This window comes from Gigantopelta aegis, chromosome 14 (assembly GCF_016097555.1).
Source record: "Gigantopelta aegis isolate Gae_Host chromosome 14, Gae_host_genome, whole genome shotgun sequence".
In the NCBI taxonomy this organism is placed as follows: Eukaryota; Metazoa; Mollusca; class Gastropoda; order Neomphalida; family Peltospiridae; genus Gigantopelta; species Gigantopelta aegis.
In genome coordinates, this window is record NC_054712.1 from 429432 (window position 1) to 450670 (window position 21239).

The 21239-nt window shown below is 41.8% G+C and overlaps 1 protein-coding gene and 1 long non-coding RNA gene across 3 annotated transcripts in view; one reads left to right on the forward strand and one right to left on the reverse strand.

The window, feature by feature from the left end:
* The first annotated feature begins 2137 nt into the window (after positions 1–2137).
* LOC121389482 lies at positions 2138–5841 on the forward strand. Its single transcript, XR_005960069.1, has 3 exons — positions 2138–3082; positions 3260–4203; positions 5528–5841. It is a non-coding gene; the product is annotated as an uncharacterized LOC121389482 (long non-coding RNA).
* A 26-nt stretch (positions 5842–5867) lies between these two features.
* Positions 5868–21239, reverse strand: part of LOC121389483 — a 28251-nt gene continuing 12879 nt past the window's right edge. For both annotated transcript variants that reach the window (XM_041521131.1, XM_041521132.1), the window contains exons 2-3: positions 8200–8846; positions 5868–7113 (exon numbers count right to left, since the gene is read on the reverse strand). In XM_041521131.1, the coding sequence (XP_041377065.1) occupies positions 6976–7113; positions 8200–8846 (785 nt within the window). In that variant the 3' untranslated portion in view covers positions 5868–6975. The remainder of the gene's footprint in view (positions 7114–8199; positions 8847–21239) is intronic.

Here is a 21239-nt window from a genome sequence, read left to right on the forward strand (position 1 = left end):
TTATTTTTAATATATTTTTTTTTTAACATGGCAGAAATAAATAAAGACAGAAGACTTTTGATTTTGTGTTTGTGTGTACGCGTGGTGGAGGGGGTTGTTATAGAAGTTTATATCGGGATCGCCATTAAAACAAACAAAAATACTAGGGTGGGGGTGGGGGGGGGGATTCGAAACCCCATCCTGCACACGCGCCAGGACTAAAAACAAATGTTGTTTGACCCACAATGTTCTTAAATTCCAGTTCATAGTTTTCTTGTAGGATGAAATGCAATTTTTGTTTTACTTCCTCGAGTTATTTCCCCTCAAATTGAATTCTTTTATAAGTTGCAAACTGGGGATTGGAAAAGAAGCCCTCAACATGTTTCATTCCCAGTCTGGAGCTCCACGCGGTAAGACGTGTTTGTTTCGCATGTGCACACTGCACGTGCTTTCGTGTGCTCGACTTGGGGGGGTCCTTCATTTCGTTGTTTTTGTCAGCGAAATGAAGTTTTCTACTGGGATGTATGCGGCCATTGGAACAGATTGAACGCTGGAACGCTTCTCGTTTCGACAGTCTGCACCACCAGGTTGGATTCTTTTTTAGCGAGATTCCTCGCCTCCACGTCATTTCTCCGTCTGACTGTCGACTCGTATGACGGCCATTCTGCAGAACGCCACGGTTGTTCGCGTTTAGTCTCTACATGTCCGAGCCTGTTCTAGCAGCACTGAAAGATTGACCGCCCCACTCTAAGAAGAAATAGGAAGCGGGGTCAGCCCCTACTACTCTTTTTCTAGACTTTACCTTGCTTTATAGTGATACCATCTCGTATCCTCCGGAGTTGGGGCCCGTCCGCACCACTATGCCAACCCATGACGACTGGACTATACCCTAGTCTGATACTCTCTCTCTCGTTCAGACGGATCCGGCTTCTCAAGATCTGTATTTCAGCACAGCATTACACCTTCAACGTCTATCGACTGTCAATCTAGGGGTTTTCTTGACGGGATGCAACCCATCTCGTCCCTATAAGTTGTGCACCCAAACGGCCTTAACGAGGCCACTCACGTGGACATATCGATCGGACTTGAAACTTTTAGATCTGCGTTCAAAATTTTATGTCCAAATTACTTCTTTTTAAAAAATATTATTAAATAGTCCGATTCTCTCTTCTTTCTCTGATTTAATTTTGGACTGTCCTTCTAAAATGCTCCAAATTATATAAATATTCGGCCGAGCAGTCAATTCTTTTTATTTTTGGCTTTTACCTTTTTTATTATTTTATTTATTCTATTAACTTTTTTACTAATTGCTATTTTCAAAATTCTGCCCATTTTCAACTCTACCCCCCCCCCCCCCCTCCCCCTCCATCCCGAGTCAGGCCACCGATCTTATCGGAGGTCGGACTCGGGATGGGCGTGTTCGAAACCCTAGTGGTATATGGACACGTTAAACTAGTTATCATCATCATCATCAACATGTTTGCAGATAATAACTCCAAGAAAGAAACAAGTGCATTTTATTCTAAAATAAATGAGTGCTCTCTCTCTCTCTCTCTCTCTCTCTCTCTCTCTCTCTCTCTCTCTCTCTCACACACACACAGACGCACGCAGTGACACACACACAAACCACATGCATGCACACACAGAAACAATCTGATTAAAATTAGCTCTACTGGGTCTACCAGTAGATCTAACAGCAGTGCGTGGACTCCCATGTCCAGGTGACATTTCATCTATAAATAACAATTTTAATATCGACCAGATTCAGAATCAGATCATTTTTAGCATGCCTATGTCCACTAAGGTTCAGGCATGCACCCCCCCCCCCCCTCCCCCGGTCCAGTCTCTGGCTTGGCCAATTACACTTCGCCTTTTATAGCGTTATTCGGGGGCATACAAATTCTAACAATATCGGGCGAGACTATTTATGCCATAGGCGAACTTGTTGGTCTTTTTCAACATTGAAGAAACAGGGGGAAAAGTGCAGTAATAAACTCTGGATTGTATACTGTATAAACAGATTTTATGGCTATACCATCACGTTTTTTTTTTCCGTCTTTTTTTATATTTTATATAAAATTTTATATTGCAATTAGTTTCCGGCATACTTCGTAATTGACCCGAATCATTTCGTATACCCTCGGCATAATCCCGAATGTTTTCAAATTCTTTTCAAATCACTGGCATGATTTTGCAAGTAAGGTTTTGATTGGTCGAATGAAATGTCAACTGGACATGAGTTCCAACGGGCTGCTGCTAGATCCACATGTAATACATGCAATACATGTAGTGCACACACTCGCATAAAGAGATCTTGAAATAATAAACATTAGTCGTAAATTAGGTTAAATAATGTGAGATGTTTGTAGTAATGAAAATACAACATTCTTCGTGTCGGTTCTGCTTTGTCATTTTATTACTAAAACACTCATCAGCGTACACGACAGGGGTGGGAGGGCAAGTGCCCTCTCTAGTGCTGGATCAAAACCTCAAATTCGGGGGTTAATGATACAGAGATTCGGGGAAAATGTGCTAACCTGATACCTTTTTACCAGGCATTTCAGCAATGTACTCTCAAATGTAGTTGTAATCATGTAGAAATGCGCAGTGATTCGTTTGCGACCCTATATAGCTATTTGGTAGTAATACTAATATGAATAAATGTTATCCAGATTCGGGTTTTTTTTTTTTTTATTCGGGAAAAAACCAGCCTCCTACCCGCCCCCTTCAAGGCACTAAGGCCAAAATCACGATATATGTCAAAAGCATAAACACCATTCTCAAATTAAATGGTTGTCTTTCATTTAGAAATTAAAAGAAAATATTCCAAGCATGTTTAATGTTTTAGAACTATTTCTTCTTCCATTACGCAGTGCGTTATTTAACACCACTGTTGATTGGCTAGGTACGGTATTCATCACCACTGTTGATTGGCTAGGTACTGTATTCATCACCACTGTTGATTGGCTATGCACTGTATTCATCACCGCTGTTGATTGGCTAGGTACTGTATTTGACACCACTGTTGATTGGTTAGGTACTGTATTTGACACCAATGTTGATTGGTTGGGTACTGTATTTGACACCAATGTTGATTGGCTAGGTACTGTATTTGACACCACTGTTGATTGGCTGGGTACTGTATTTAATTCCACTGGTGATGGCTAGGTACTGTATTTGACTCCACTGGTGATGGCTAGGTACTGTATTTGACACCACTGTTGATTGGCTGGGTACTGTATTTGACACCTAGGTACTGTTTTGACACCAAAGTGGCTAGGTACTGTATTTGACACCACTGTTGATTGGCTGGGTACTGTATTTAATTCCACTGGTGATGGCTAGGTACTGTATTTGACTCCACTGGTGATGGCTAGGTACTGTATTTGACACCACTGGTGATGGCTAGGTACTGTATTTGACACCAAAGTTGATTGGCTAGGTACTGTATTTGACACCACTGGTGATGGCTAGGTACTGTATTTGACACCACTGGTGATGGCTAGGTACTGTATTTGACACCAAAGTTGATTGGCTGGGTACTGTATTTGACACCACTGGTGATGGCTAGGTACTGTATTTGACACCAAAGTTGATTGGCTAGGTACTGTATTTGACACCACTGTTGATTGGCTAGGTACTGTATTTGACACCAATGTTGATTGGTTGGGTACTGTATTTGACACCACTGTTGATTGGCTGGGTACTGTATTTAACTCCACTGGTGATGGCTAGGTACTGTATTTGACACCACTGGTGATGGCTAGGTACTGTATTTAACACCAATGTTGATTGGTTGGGTACTGTATTTGACACCAATGTTGATTGGCTAGGTACTGTATTTGACACCACTGTTGATTGGCTGGGTACTGTATTTAACTCCACTGGTAATGGCTAGGTACTGTATTTGACACCACTGGTGATGGCTAGGTACTGTATTTGACACGACTGGTGATGGCTAGGTACTGTATTTGACACCAATGTTGATTGGCTAGGTACTGTATTTGACACCACTGTTGACTGGCTAGGTACTGTATTTGACACCAATGTTGATTGGCTAGGTACTGTATTTGACACCACTGTTGATTGGCTGGGTACTGTATTTGACACCACTGGTGGTGGCTAGGTACTGTATTTGACACCACTGTTGATTGGCTAGGTACTGTATTTGACACCACTGGTGATGGCTAGGTACTGTATTTGACACCACTGTTGATTGGCTAGGTACTGTATTTGACACCACTGTATGATGTTGGCTAGGTACTGTATTTGACACCACTGTATGATGTGGCTGTATTTGGTACTGTATTTGACACCACTGTTGATTGGCTAGGTACTGTATTTGACACCACTGGTGATGGCTAGGTACTGTATTTGACACCACTGTTGATTGGCTAGGTACTGTATTTGACTCCACTGGTGATGGCTAGGTACTGTATTTGACACCACTGGTGATGGCTAGGTACTGTATTTGACACCAATGTTGATTGGCTAGGTACTGTATTTGACACCACTGTTGGCTATTGGCTAGGTACTGTAGGGCTACTGTATTTGACACCACTGTTGATTGGCTAGGCTGTATTTGGTACTGTATTTGACACCACTGTTGATGGCTGGGTACTGGCTAGGTACTGTATTTGACACCACTGTTGATTGGCTGTATTTGGGTACTGTATTTGACACCACTGTTGATTGGCTGTGATGGCTAGGTACTGTATTTGACACCACTGGTGATGATACTGGCTAGGTACTGTATTTGACTAGGCACTGTATTTGACCACTGTTGATTGGCTAGGTACTGTATTTGACTGTATTTGACCACTGGTGATTGGCTAGGGTACTGTATTTGACACCACTGGTGATGGCTAGGTACTGTATTTGACACCACTGGTGATGGCTAGGTACTGTATTTGACACCACTGGTGATGGCTAGGTACTGTATTTGACACCACTGTTGATTGGCTAGGTACTGTATTTGACACCACTGTTGATTGGCTAGGTACTGTATTTGACACCACTGTTGATTGGCTGGGTACTGTATTTGACACCACTGTCGATTGGTTGGGTACTGTATTTGACACCACTGTCGATTGGCTGGGTACTTTATTTGACACCACTGTCGATTGGCTAGGTACTGTATTTGACACCACTGTTGATTGGCTAGGTACTGTATTTGACACCACTGGTGGTGATTGGCTGGGTACTGTATTTGACACCACTGGTGATGGCTAGGTACTGTATTTGACACCATTGATTGGCTGGTGATGGCTAGGTACTGTATTTGACACCACTGGTGATTGGCTAGGTACTGTATTTGACACCACTGTTGATTGGTTGGGTACTGTATTTGACACCACTGTCGATTGGTTGGGTACTGTATTTGACACCACTGTCGATTGGCTGGGTACTTTATTTGACACCACTGTACTGTATTTGACACCACTGGTGATGGCTAGGTACTGTATTTGACACCACTGGTGATGGCTACTGTATTTGACACCACTGGTGATGGCTAGGTACTGTATTTGACACCACTGGTGATGGCTAGGTACTGTATTTGACTCCACTGGTGATGGCTAGGTACTGTATTTGACTCCACTGGTGATGGCTAGGTACTGTATTTGACTCCACTGGTGATGGCTAGGTACTGTATTTGACTCCACTGGTGATGGCTGGGTACTGTATTTGACTCCACTGGTGATGGCTGGGTACTGTATTTGACTCCACTGGTGATGGCTGGGTACTGTATTTGACTCCACTGGTGATGGCTGGGTACTGTATTTGACACCACTGGTGATGGCTGGGTACTGTATTTGACTCCACTGGTGATGGCTGGGTACTGTATTTGACTCCACTGGTGATGGCTGGGTACTGTATTTGGTACTGTATTTGACTCCACTGGTGATGGCTGGGTACTGTATTTGACTCCACTGGTGATGGCTGGGTACTGTATTTGACTCCACTGGTGATGGCTGGGTACTGTATTTGACTCCACTGGTGATGGCTGGGTACTGTATTTGACTCCACTGGTGATGGCTGGGTACTGTATTTGACTCCACTGGTGATGGCTGGGTACTGTATTTGACTCCACTGGTGATGGCTGGGTACTGTATTTGACTCCACTGGTGATGGCTAGGTACTGTATTTGACTCCACTGGTGATGGCTAGGTACTGTATTTGACTCCACTGGTGATGGCTAGGTACTGTATTTGACTCCACTGGTGATGGCTAGGTACTGTATTTGACTCCACTGGTGATGGCTGGGTACTGTATTTGACTCCACTGGTGATGGCTGGGTACTGTATTTGACTCCACTGGTGATGGCTGGGTACTGTATTTGACTCCACTGGTGATGGCTGGGTACTGTATTTGACTCCACTGGTGATGGCTGGGTACTGTATTTGACTCCACTGGTGATGGTTGGGTACTGTATTTGACTCCACTGGTGATGGCTAGGTACTGTATTTGACTCCATTGGTGATGGCTAGGTACTGTATTTGACTCAACTGGTGATGGCTAGGTACTGTATTTGACTCCACTGGTGATGGCTAGGTACTGTATTTGACTCCACTGGTGATGGCTAGGTACTGTATTTGACTCCACTGGTGATGGCTAGGTACTGTATTTGACTCCACTTGTGATGGCTAGGTACTGTATTTAACTCCAATGGTGATGGCTAGGTACTGTATTTGACTCCACTTGTGATGGCTAGGTACTGTATTTAACTCCACTAGTGATGGCTAGGTACTGTATTTAACTCCATTGGTGATGGCTAGGTACTGTATTTGACTCCATTGGTGATGGCTAGGTACTGTATTTGACTCCACTGGTGATGGCTAGGTACTGTATTTGACTCCACTGGTGATGGCTAGGTACTGTATTTGACTCCACTGGTGATGGCTAGGTACTGTATTTGACTCCACTGGTGATGGCTAGGTACTGTATTTGACTCCACTGGTGATGGCTAGGTACTGTATATGACACCACTGGTGATGGCTAGGTACTGTGTCCGAAGAAGACTGCCACGAAGATAAGCACGATGAATGTGACCACGAAGCACGTGCACGCCGCCACGAGACAGCCGTGCGTTGTCGGACCCGGCAAGTGGAACACGTCCTGGTGAGTTTTCACCTTCTGCAAAACAAAACAACATAAAAGAGTGGTGTTTATTAAATCAACCAATAGAAAGGTGTCAGAAAAAACGTCTAGCACACGTTCCCATGGCAACAATGAGCCCTTTTTATTGGTCGATTAATCTCGTCGTTTAGGAGGTTGATGGCCGTTACGACCTGTTCATTACGTCATTCCACAATCAAGGTAGTACATGACGTCACGCAACATGTAACACTGCATGCATTCCTTCTAGTTACCGGCCTCAGTGGCGCAGTGGTTAAGCCATCGGACTACAGGCTGGTAGGTACTGGGTTCGGATCCCAGTCGAGGCATGGGATTTTTAATCCAGATACCGACTCCAAACCCTGAGTGAGTGCTCCACAAGGCTCAATGGGCATGGGTAGGTGTAAACCACTTGCACCGAGCAGTGATCCATAACTGGTTCAACAAAGGCGATGGTTTGCTATCCTGCCTGTGGGAAGTAAAAATAAAAGATCCCTTGCTGCCTATCGTAAAAGAATAGCCTATGTGGCGACAGCGGGTTTCCTCTAAAAACAAGTGTCAGAATGACCATATGTTTGACGTCCAATAGCCGATGATAAGATAAAAAAATCAATGTGCTCTAGTGGTGTCGTTAAACAAAACAAAGTTTTCCTTCTACAGTGACTTGTATAATGAGTATACCTAAAATTATAAATATCATCCAATTAGAAGATATTTATGGCACTCTTTCTTTTGTAGATTGGTTTTATGACACTCATCTCAAGAAAATCAACAACAACAACACACACACACACACAAAAAAACCCATCTGCAAAAGTAGTCTGAAGGGACGTAGAATGTGTGGTTCTTCTACGTCCGAACCTCGTTACGTACCCTATATGTAGCTGGTATTCAAAACTTGTGGCACCATGTTTGAAACTTTTCCTTATTAACTATGTTATTTATTTTTGGAGAAGATGTCAAAAATCGGTTCAATCGGAAGTGTCCTACCTTCACTCTTTATTATATAACGTAAGTATAACATATCCGATGTCATTGTTAGGGGATACCTGTGTTCGGACTGACCGCATGCGCCGCACCTGGACAGTATGTACGAGCCTTTACCTTGGCAGTGTGATCACTGACTCCGTCATCGACGGACACGTCCCGGCTGGCGGAGTACAGGGCGGGTAGGTAATACTGGGATGCTGGGAACATGAAGCCAGGGGCGGCCAGCGGCCCCGCTCCTCGCAGTGTCTGTGTAGGGAACTGTCGGTACGGCCACGTCCGGCTCACTCGGGATACCTGACTGCTTTTTGAAGTCCCGCTTAGCTGTGAAGTCCCGCTCAGACGTGAAGTCTTACTGTGCTGCGACACCCTACCAGAGCTGTGGTGAGACGCCCCACCCACGCTGTACGGCGAAGACCTGCCGCTTGGTTTCCTCGAAGCCCTTCTAGGGTTGTGCGGCGAAGTCGTTCCAGGGCTGAACGGCGAGTCGCCCCCAGGACTGTGCGGTGATACTCCGCCAGTGCTGTAAGTGGACACCCACCCCAGGCTGTGCGGTGACGCCTTGTAGTCCGGAGGGAAGGGTGACAGGTTCTGGAACGGCAGGTCGTCCTCGACATTCGGGTAATCGTTCCACTCCGATACACGAGGCATGTGTGGCTGTGGTGGCTGCTGTGGCTGCTGTGGCTGATGGTGACCGGGTAAATATGAGATGTAATTCAGTCTCCGTTCCTCATAGCTTGGTAACGGCTCGCTGACGCTGATTTCTGAAACATACATTCACAGCTAGACCATTAGTGGTGAACAACACAGGCTGCAGCCCACTTCAGCATTTCAGTGCAATTACTACACGTAAATTAATTATGTACAAAATCAACAGAAATATTGTATTGATATTTTTATAACAGGTACAGTTCAGAACAATGAAGGACACACTACGGCCTGTGATATACCATTCGTGATATATTGGTTGGAAAGAGAACTAGTCCAATAGGCCACCGACGGGGATCGATCCCAGGGCTACTTCAGTGAGCACTGCATCTACAATAAACATAGTTTCTCCAATCTGAAACTACAGCACATTTGTTTGATTATTCCAAGTACAAACGCTGCAGGAAAATAAAGTCGACATCCCTATCCTAAACACAGCCAGCCACTTTCCGATATGGGTGTCGTGCTGCAGGAAAATAAAGTCGACATCCCTATACTAAACACAGCCAGCCACTTTCCGATATGGGTGTCGTGCTGCAGGAAAATAAAGTCGACATCCCTATCCTAAACACAGCCAGCCACTTTCCGATATGGGCGTCGTGCTGCAGGAAAATAAAGTCGACATCCCTATCCTAAACACAGCCAGCCACTTTCCGATATGGGTGTCGTGCTGCAGGAAAATAAAGTCGACATCCCTATCCTAAACACAGCCAGCCACTTTCCGATATGGGCGTCGTGCTGCAGGAAAATAAAGTCGACATCCCTATCCTAAACACAGCCAGCCACTTTCCGATATGGGCGTCGTGCTGCAGGAAAATAAAGTCGACATCCCTATCCTAAACACAGCCAGCCACTTTCCGATATGGGCGTCGTGCTGCAGGAAAATAAAGTCGACATCCCTATCCTAAACACAGCCAGCCACTTTCCGATATGGGTGTCGTGCTGCAGGAAAATAAAGTCGACATCCCTATCCTAAACACAGCCAGCCACTTTCCGATATGGGAAAGAAAGAAAGAAATATTTTATTTAACGACGCACTCAACACATTTTTTTATTTACGGTTATTTGGCGTCAGACATATGGTTAAGGACCACACATATATTGTGAGGAAACCCGCTGTCGCCACTACATGGGCTACTCTTTCCGATTAGCAGCAAGGGATCTTTTATTTGCGTTTCCCACAGGCAGGATAGCACAAACCATGGCCTTTGTTGAACCAGTTATGAATCACTGGTCGGTGCAAGAGGTTTACACCTACCCATTGAGTCTTCCGGAGCACTCACTCAGGGTTTGGAGTCGGTATCTGGATTAAAAATCCCATGCCTCGACTGGGATCCGAACCCAGTACCTACCAGCCTGTAGACCGATGGCCTAACCACGACGCCACCGAGGCCGGTATTCCGATATGGGTGTCGTGCTGCAGGAAAATAAAGTGGACATCCCTATTCAAAAGACAGTCAGCCGCTTACCGATTTGGGTGTCGGGTTTCTTCTTGTAGCGCTTGTACTAGTCATACGAAAAGGATCACACCTAAGATCTGTAGCTTCAGATAGGGAAAATATATGTGTTAGACCTAGTACGTAACGACTTATGGTTGTCGGAAATTGATAGTCCGTTACATAGAGTGCCCTCTAGCCGCGCACTGATGTATACACAAAACACGGCTACAGTACACGCGAGGTTGCATGGTATCAAAGAAGAAAGCTTCGTGTCAAAGTTCGACGGAGTAAAAACAGCTGTGGCTGTGATTGGTAGTAATACGTGACATTGATTATTTGTGCAAATACGATTATCTGTTGGCAATAAATAAATACACTTTTATTTGTGATACAGTTGTTATGCAGTATACCCCAGATGTTGAAATTAGTGCAGGATACCCCATACATTGGAACTGCGATTTTCAGCAAAAACGACGGTTGGTAATATAAATAATGATTAAATCTCTTAAATGGTATGTGGCCCCCACATTTTCTTGCAGGTGAATTAAATGTGAAGTGCCACACTTTATAGATGTACTGCCTGGGTTTCTTGATACACTACTAATATCAGTTGTATTAGTAAACGTTAACATTATCGACAATAGGAATTGATTGGTCTATTGGAACCTCGAGGTAACCACTACCCGATTTCCAGGCATTCGCGATCATATTTAGGTGGGTCCTGAGTCGTCAATAATGATTACCATACGGTCTGAGGGGTAGAATTAAAAAAAATTCAGGGCAAGGCCATTTTGGCTTTGGGTGTGAGGAAATGTTTGGGGCACCAAGGCCAGTGGGCAGGGCACCAAGGGCAACATTTCTTTCAAGGGTAGGGCACCAAGGCCACTTTCTGTAAAGTTTTCACTGATGCGAGTGAGAGATGAGGTTCCCTGCGCAGAACAGTCTTTATAGAGCGACTGCGCAGTTACTTCTCGGCGACCACGTGGTTCTCGGATCTGTGGCCTGTAAACAATAACAATATGGCTGCGCCCATCGAAATTGCGTGTCTGAGAGTCGGCAATAATTTCTTTGGTTTTCTGTTCTTATGGACGAATACACGGCAAGTGACAAATGCTGCAAAGTTCAATTTAGTTGGTACCAGGCATGAGAAGGGCACTAGGGCATACAAGGAAGGCAACCACGGCTACTTATGGCCGTGGACACGGTCCAATTTATCGGGGCACCGCGTCCAGTAACAAGGGCACCTACGGCAATAGCCGTAGTGCCGTGGGCCAAAATCGATCCCTGCGGTCTGTGAATGAATAACACATTAGGCTACACAACACTCGACCACACCGCACCGACTATTTCTTATTGCGACGAGCAGTGACAATAAACTTAACCATGACCATAAAACCGACATAACGGCAACACCGTTGTGCATGGCGCAAATATTTAGATTTTAAATAACACTAAAGGAACGTTATCACGGTGTGAATTCTAGAAAAGATTTGTATATTTGCATGACGCACAGCCTAATCTATATTGAGGTTAAATGCGCTCAATCACGGATTTAATGGGCCATATTTCTCTAAATATAAATTATAAATGGAAATTACATTCATTTGGAATACCAAACCTAGTTATTCTATGATCTAAAACATTTTAATTGAACTACGATCGAGGGAATTCCATGACACGCTTCATTTTTAAAATTTGGAAGTCTTCTTGTGAAAAGTGATAAAAAAATACAGCAAAACAGACTCGTAGTGATGAGGCTGTATATACGACAACCGTATAATATATTTTAGAATTTTATATAAACGTCCGCCGTGTATAGAGACTTGGTAAATGAGGGCCGGCTATATAATAAAATAATAAAATTAAAAAAATGATTTCACCACGAAAATAACTGCGAATACGCTGAAATAAAATAATAAACAGTCGGAACATGAACTCACCATTTATTATTATTATTATTATTATTATTATCAGGCGCGTGTGCATGGACTTTAGGTGGGGAGAGAGTCTAGACGGTTACAACGCTATAGCGCTTGGTTCGAAAACGGATAACATGTTTTCCAGCGTCACAAATGTGGCATACGACCAGCCAGTCGTTTTTCGTTAAACGTTTGCAAATTATTTTGACTGATTCGCAAAGTGGTCATTCGATTTAATATACAGCGTAAAAAAGAGCAACCCCCCAAAAAAACAACAAAAAAAACAAACAACAACAACAACAAACAAACAAACAGAAAAAACACACAGAAAACACAAACAAAAAACCCCAGTATAGGGGCCTATTGTCGCATGTTTTGCCATCCAAAGGTTGGCTTAATTATTACTTAACCCAGTTGAATCCAGTTCTACGTGCAAGGACAAGTTCAGGCTGTCGTTTGTGCGCACATTAATCTTGCATTTTTATAGCCGCCACCCCCCCCCCCCCCCCCCCCCATCTCCAGATAAAGCACCGCTCCCTCCACCCCAAAAGGTAGTAGTAGGCTAATAATAACAATAATAACACTATTATTACATGTTTTATAGGCCTAATGCTGGTAAAATCACGTCGCGGTGGGGTGGGTGGGGTCCTTTGTTACAGAAACATTACATAAATTGAGAGGAGTACCCGGGAGTGGTCTCAGCGTTACTGGTATAAAAAAATATGTATTTTGAGTTTTATTGCCTCTTGCAATTTTGCGCATTTGAAATATGACTAAATACAGCAAAATAACCTTTTAGTCATATTTATTTGCGGTAAAATTAACTTTTCAAAATATTTACGTAAGGAGCCTCAAAATTGCAATCAGTGAAAAATTATTAAGTTCAAGCCCTGTTGTTAGTTTGTGTACTGTCCGAAATTAGTTTCTCTTTCAGATAATCTACCTCAGCAGCTAATAATTTGTAATTTTTATTTTTATTTATTTATTTATTATTATTAATTTTTTGTTAGTACTGTAGGGACAATATTACGCTATTCATATGTCTATGGAAAACACACAAAATGGTCCGCTAGAATCATATACCTCTCCTGTTCAGAAAACGCACTGTTCGTACAGTATTTAGTATGTATTCCTCCTGTTCCAGATGGTTCGGTAATATCAAATACTTATTTACCGCCTATATACATTTTTGCTGTGAATATAACCAGCTCTCGTTAGTGGAGGCTATAGACACGGCCGTCGTATATATATAGTCACATCGTATATAAACATCGTCTAGTTCAGAGTATTCTTTTAAAATGTAACAATTCCTATCCCAAGTCAGCTGTTATGGCATATTTTGCATAAAATGAATTTGACAAGGTGGAAAATGAAGGTGTTTGTGATCCAGATATTTAGAGATTTTAGCGTACGACTAACGATAAATTTACCTATAGATGTAAAGGCCTAACTAGTCGAGATTGTCGACGTTTAACATGCTTCTGTTACTAAAATAAATTAATGTATAAGCTTATTATCATTCAGTACATGTTTTTATTATTTTTTAATGACTTATTTTCATTGTTGTTGTTTTTCTATTTACCCTACGTCGCAGAGGACGGTCAAGCGTTCTCGTTACAAGAGCTTCGTAAATCGTTTTGACACTGCGGTTATTCGAGGGATGCCCGTCACGTGACTCAAAATAATACGTCACACCTCTGCTCTCCAAATAGCCGTTATTTTTCTCTGAATTATGGACCGTTGACATAATTCAATTATTTTTTTTTTTTCAAAATATCAGTAATAAGTGTGTTATGGTTGATGGTTAAATAAAGTACTTTTAGCGACAAATCAAATGTATATATTTTCAGATAATACTTTGTTAGGTCATTAATTAGGTCAACCATCAGTGACAGAGCGCCTTTAAGGTTTGCAGTCTAGGCGCGGGTCCAGAGGAAGGGTGCTAAGGGTGCCGCCCCTTCCCGAACATTTAAGTGCAGATGTTACGAGAGGGGCTAGTGTTTTTGGGGAAAATTGCTTATTACATAATTATCATATATTTTGGAATACTGTAGGTGCCTTTTTCAAGTACCCCCTCCATAGAAACACCCTGAACCCCAGTACTCGGAATTCGCACCTCAGTGAGTTGACAGAACAGTATTAAGGCGCCAATTCCATTCCTCCGTAGTCCGTGTCCGTAAACGTAATGCACGTAGAACGCATATACGGAATGTGTTGATATATTTACTGCTGTAGTATTGTAGCAGGACGACATTAACATATACAATTACCCAAAATGGCTGTCACAAACAGATAAATGTTATCAGATACGGCATCTAATAATAATAATATACAGACTTTGTAAAACATGTTCGCAAAGAAACATGATACCTAGACTGAGTGTGTTAAAATTATGCATGTATTTTGGGAATGTTACTGGGAAATAGTTGATGATTGACACAATTCACGTGGAAGTTTATCAATGAGCTGGTAGTTGTTTCTTGCATTGTAATAATGAATTCTTCTTTGTGGGATTGTTTGTGTTGTTGTGTTGTGTTGTGTTGTGTTGTGTTGTGTTTTTGTTTGTTTGTTCGTTTGTTCGTTTGTTTTTTAAGGGAAGGGGACTGATCAGCTATTTGATTCATAAATTATAAAAATGTTATATATTGTTTTTTACCTTCAAGTATTTTTTGGGGTAAATTTATTAAGGGGTAAAAATGTTAAGTGGAGTATACGCTACTACAAGCAGTTATTTAAAACATCCCTAAGATCAACTTTAGATAGATTTCTGTTTACACTTCAGATGGCAAACCTTTTACAGCAACCGGTGTAAACGGAATGCAAGTCCGTAGGAACAGTGGTCTGCCCGGACGTAATCTCCTAGGAATACAGGTCCTAGGTCTAATATACCTAGGAATGCGAGTCCTAGGACTTATGTTCCTTAGGAATACTGGTCTGACTGTCAGGATATCAAGTCCAGGCCGGACTTGCATTCCTAGACAATCAAAATTTAAGTCCGGTCGTACACATAAAAATTAAATTATAAATGTGAACAAAACGAAAAACAGTTTCCTTTTTGGTTTATTTAGTTAACTTAGGATACTAGCGCCTCTCTTTATTTAAGTATTTTCTATTTATTCCAATATTTTCCATTTAAATAATTTGCAAGAGTTTGTACACATTTTGTTGACCTTATTACATGAGCAGAACCAAGGTCTTTATTCATTGCGTATTGTTTAACTAATAAATGTTTAAACATTTAAAAGTAACCCAGAAACATTTACCATAATTCGAAGCATATTAGTACTCGCAAATAAGTATAACTTGCCCCATGCTATACCCACACAATTATCTGTTAGACATTATTATATTATATTGGTATTTGATAATAATAATAATAATAATAATAATAATTTAACTATAAAAATGTGATATTTGCGTTATATACATTATCTTGTTATTATATAATTTTAAGTTTGTGCCTTTCTGTCAGTAATGTTGCAGGCACGTGTACATAGGGTGTGGGGTTGGTGGCGTGTTCTAAACACCCCTTTTTAAAGCAAATTTCTTGACCTGTCCCCTGCATAGCTTACTGAACATGTGCCTGCTTTGTCAAATTTGCTCATTTTAAAAATTAATTTGGTCTAACATATGACATATCAGACTCTAGCCTCTATGATATCTTAGTCCCAACAAACCATACCATCGATAAACAAATATGTTAAATGGTTTTCATTAATGTTTATCAGTTAATAGAAATATCAATGACTAAGAGTGGGCTTTAGCAGCTCAATGGGCTACTACAACGACTAAAACAAAACAGTAATCCCTGAACAATTATCATACTGTCAATAATATGCACACACAATTTACAAAGATCCTTTTAAACAGACTAACTACTCATGACACTTTTACACCTGACCGTTTCGGTCGCAATAGGCATTCAGACTCCCTTTTTTGGAGAAGGGGTGGGGGACGCATGCTGATCATTATTGCCGGAATGAAACGAAAATGTCCGAATCTGGAACACACGTATATTTATATTCGCAATACTACCAAGATGCTAAATAGGATTCCAAACAAATCAGTCTGCATTTTTACATGGATTACAACTACATGTAGTATTGTGAGTAAAATTATGGAAATGCATGGTGAAGATTTTAGGCCAGCTCATTTTGCCTGAACGTGTCCACCCCCCCCCCCCCCACACACACACACTGGGGGAGTGACCCCCCCCCCCCCTCCCCCCGACTCGCATCTCCACCCAGTCTCGAACGCTTATGATGTTCCTAACGGCCAGGTATAATAATACAGAGACCCTTTCCCCAACTCATACAGTGATAATTAATTTCAAATGTTTTGATGCTAGTTTTAATTGTTCATCAAATTTTCATGCTTATTATTCCTCTTATTTTATATTGTAGTAACTGGTCATTATAGTACTAGTTATAAGTACTAACTACTAGAACTAAGTTCAGTTTTTAAAGTTTTATTTCAGGGATTTTCAGGAATCATATATATGTAATAAGCAAACTATCGGAACTAAATTCCAGAGGACTAGGAATACTAGGATTGAAAGTCCTGTGGACTAGGAGTACCAGGAATAAAAGTCCCACGGACTTACATTCCTCAAAATGCACGTCCCACAGACTTAAATTCCTAGGAATACAGGTCCCACAGACTAGTATTCCGAGGAATAGAAGTCCGAACGGACAAAGATTAACAAAATCACAATTAATCAGATTGTGACTTACCGTCAAACTATAAACTTACAAAACATATTATTAAAAATTATGTTGGCGCATATAGAAATTGTCTTTTGTTGTTCACCAAATGTTAGTTTTTTTGAGTTACCAGTTTTCACATATATATTTTTAAAACAATTTTGGGCTACATATTGGGGGGGGGGGGGGGGGGGTATATTTCTTCGTGTTGAACACATGGACATATAGCCTACTTTATATCTGTAGTTGCTTTATATACTTTTGAAAAAAAGCAAGATATTCGTCCTACTTCAATATTGTAACAAAAATGTAAGACGATTACAAAAATTAACTCACGTCTGATCCACAAATCTATGACGTAAAAAAAATTAAGTTGATACTCAAACTTAAAAATATTTTTTGACATGGAGATTTGAACCCACAATAATCATAAGAAACTCGTACACTTATCCATCACACTACGATGGTAGGCTGCCATAACCTCACTTTTTTTTTGGTGTCTTTCTGGCAGCTCGTGCAAATTGCAGAGTATAATAAATGGACATCTAATTTGCCGGACTAGTATTTCTGTCACTGCTGTAGAAGGAATTTAAGTCCGGTAGGAATACAAGTCCTAGGATAAAAACAACTTAAAAATAAACCAGGAATGAAAGTCCGGGTAGAACTATAGTTCCTAAGCTATGGAGGTCCGATAGGACTACTGTTCCTACGGACCTCGGTTCCTACGGACATGCGTTCCTTTTACACCGGCCTCGGTGGCGTTGTGGTTAGGCCATCGGTCTACAGGCTGGTAGGTACTGGGTTCGGATCCCAGTCGAGGCATGGGATTTTTAATCCAGATACCGACTCCAAACCCTGAGTGAGTGCTCCGCAAGGCTCAATGGATAGGTGTAAACCACTTGCACCGACCAGTGATCCATAACTGGTTCAATAAAGGCCATGGTTTGTGCTATCCTGCCTGTGGGAAGCGCAAATAAAAGATCCCTTGCTGCTAATCGGAAAGAGTAGCCCATGTAGTGGCGACAGCGGGTTTCCTCTCAAAATCTGTGTGGTCCTTAACCATATGTCTGACGCCATATAACCGTAAATAAAATGTGTTGAGTGAGTCGTTAAATAAAACATTACAGCACGCCGAGTGTTAGTGGAATAAGCTCCACACACAGGCGGAGGGCGGGACGTAACCCAGTGGTGAAGCACTCGCTTGGTGTGCGGGTGGTCTGGGATCGATCCCCGTCGGTGGGCATATTGGACTCTTTCTCGTTCCAGCCAGACTACAGATCAGAATTACGAAATGTTTGACATTCAATAGCCAATAATTAAGAAATCTATCTACTCTAGTGATGTCTTTAAAGAAAAGAGACTATTTTTTTTCAGGGGGGGGGGGGGGGGGGGGGGGGGGGGGGGAAGTTGAATATGGAGAAACTTTGACGTCACGTGTTAATCTGTCGATCAGTGTTATCGGATTTTACAACAATATTAAATGTATAAAATAGCAGAAAATAAAGGACCGAATTTACAAAGCCTGCTTACAATGCTTAAACACCTGGACCCGTATTTTCGAAGCCATCTTAGCCACGATATGTCGTAAATCCGTCGTAAGTGACTGCGGCAAATGTCGTAGGGCATTTTCGAAATTGTCGTAACTCCAAAATATTGTCACAGTGCTAAACTTCAACTTTATAACAATACGGATTATATCTTTATTTTTACACGTGCATTAATTAGAATTAGTTAATTGGTAATCTGACGTCTGCCATGGGATCCACTTAGAGACATGCCAATCAAACCAATTAGTGTCAAACACTAATTAAATATGTAACGAGCAATATAAGACAATACAATTTAATTGTTGCCACGGGTATTGCAGACGTCTGAACGGGTACACCTTGACAACTGTATGTTACATAGATACGTGTTTAGTATGCGTCTTATAAATAAGGATAATTTACCCATGAAAGACCAATACTGAACTCGGACCCGATGCACACTTGAGCAGGTGGCCAAAGGAGGGTCGGTAGCGAATAACCTAAGAGTAACAATGAATAACCAAACAAGTCAACCAGGATAGGAACTCTAATTATCACTTGCTCTTCTTACAGCATGCCGACTCATCCAAACCAGTCAACCAGGATCCAAGAAAAGCACTTGTATATATCGCACAATTTATGTCGCACCATGCACTATTACTAATGAACAAATAGCAGACCACGGTAAGTCACCCACCCAGAGCCCAGAAGAACAACCGAACGACAGAGAACAGAAGACAAACCAAGTAAGACAATAAACCAATAAGAAATCAAGGGGTAACCCAAACTATTGTATGCAGCACACGCTAACCCTAGTGTATATTATCATCCTCACCTATCAGTACATCCTTTCAGGGGGCGGGAATCAAAAATTACAACAAACCAATAAGAAATCAAGCCTAACTAACTACCCTTTACTAACAACGATTACCAACATATAGATATTAGTCAAGCTGGGTGTGTCGTTTGAATGTGTGAATGCGGAAAGATTGTTCATTAGTAATAAAATAATTATGCAAGCAATAGGCTTTTTAACCAATAAATACACTATAAGGGCTTGCCCTTTAAATTAGATACCTAGATTAGTCTAATCCCCCCCCCCCCCCGCCATTGTGTTAAATGCTACACAAGGGCGGAGGGGGAGGGGTGGTCGTGAAGACCGTTGGAATCACTAGAGTAGGGACGTAAAACAGTAGGTACAACCTTAACACCAAACTAGGACTACATACAGACTACACGCTTATCGCATCAGTACACAGGATGCATTGACTAATGATAACAATGCATCCGCCCCACATTCAATGGCCCAGCACGTGCTCTAATAAGGAACCGGACAAAAGAATACCGGTTCCGAGTACACAATTGCAATGCACCCGGGGGAGGCCGAACAAAAGAATATCAGCCTCCCCTACCCAACCCCCAAAAACTTGCTGCTGGAAACTTGTACTTGGTGTCACTAAGGAGGAAGCGGAGGACCATGCCAACATCAGCACGTCGACCACCCCGGAACAAAACGCCTTGCCTACCAGTGTCTACACAATTGCACGAGTCTCCTCTGGGTTGTCATGCCACGACCAGAAGAGGTCAGGTCCTTATAAGGACCCTACGGACAACCTAGGGAGACAACCAGCAACACGAAGGTCTATAATTAAGCTCCCTTGCACCTGCCAGTGCAGGCGGTCCCTCCTTGCCCTCCCCCCCCCCCCCCCCCCCCCACACACCCTTTCCTGTCATGGACGGAGGATCCGGCCAAGGCCGGCTCTTGTGCCCACGACAGGCGTGCGCTACAACAGCTTGTTCTGAATGTGCACGTAAAACCCTATGACCTGACCTGACCTGACCATGAAAGACAGACTCGGGGAGAACAGATACTGTTCACACGCCTTGAAGTTCTCTCACAAAGCACAAAGTCTACTGGAAGATCCGAGAGACAGTTTTGTAGCATAAGCAAAGTCAACTCTATCGGGAGACCTGTGTGTCATTCACCCAAGAGCTCGGACTTGTATATTATCTGTATCACCGTGTTGTTAATTTATTAATCACGTTTCATGTTTGGAAAGTACAATACAAGAAACTACATCACCAGCTTGAGATTTCGCTTACTTCATTAACATTCGTAAATTATGCTGTGTTAATATCGTAAATATATCGTAGATCCTACGACAGGTTCCTACCTGTCGTAAACTAGAAACTAATATGGCGCCTTACTTCTTATTTCATGATAATGACGAAGATACAGCTCCCCAGTTGTGTAAACTCGAAGTATTTTGCCGTCAAAACTTTAAAACGGTGTATTGCAACCGTGACCTTTGATTGTTACGCTACCTATTTCAGAAAATTGATTAATGATATAATGGGGCCTGATCGGGGTTGTTGAAGAAGGCACAGGTGTGAAATGTGATATGCATCTAAATAATGTATCGCAAAGCTCAAATGAAATAAATATTACTGAAGTTAACCCAGTTGACAAATTTTCACTATCTATAGTAATAAAAAATAGACATGAAACGTTTCCAAAATTAATATTTTAAATGTCTTACTGGTACATGACAAATGTAAAGATTTTTATATATAAATAAAATATTATTTTATTAAATAATATTTATACTGCATTATTAAGATAGTAAAACCTTAGGGACATTCAAATATCATGTAACGCTTGAGGGGATGGGTGGATGCATATACAAACGTTATGTAGCGTTACATGGGATGAGTGTACTGAACAACATTACGTAACGCACTTTTTTATTACTAAAATATTGTTTGTTATTTAATGTTTTTTTTTCCCTTCTCATAAACACTGTTACGGCAACAGTGTTTAACGTAGGAAGTTATAGCTATAGTTCTTCCCACAGGGAACAC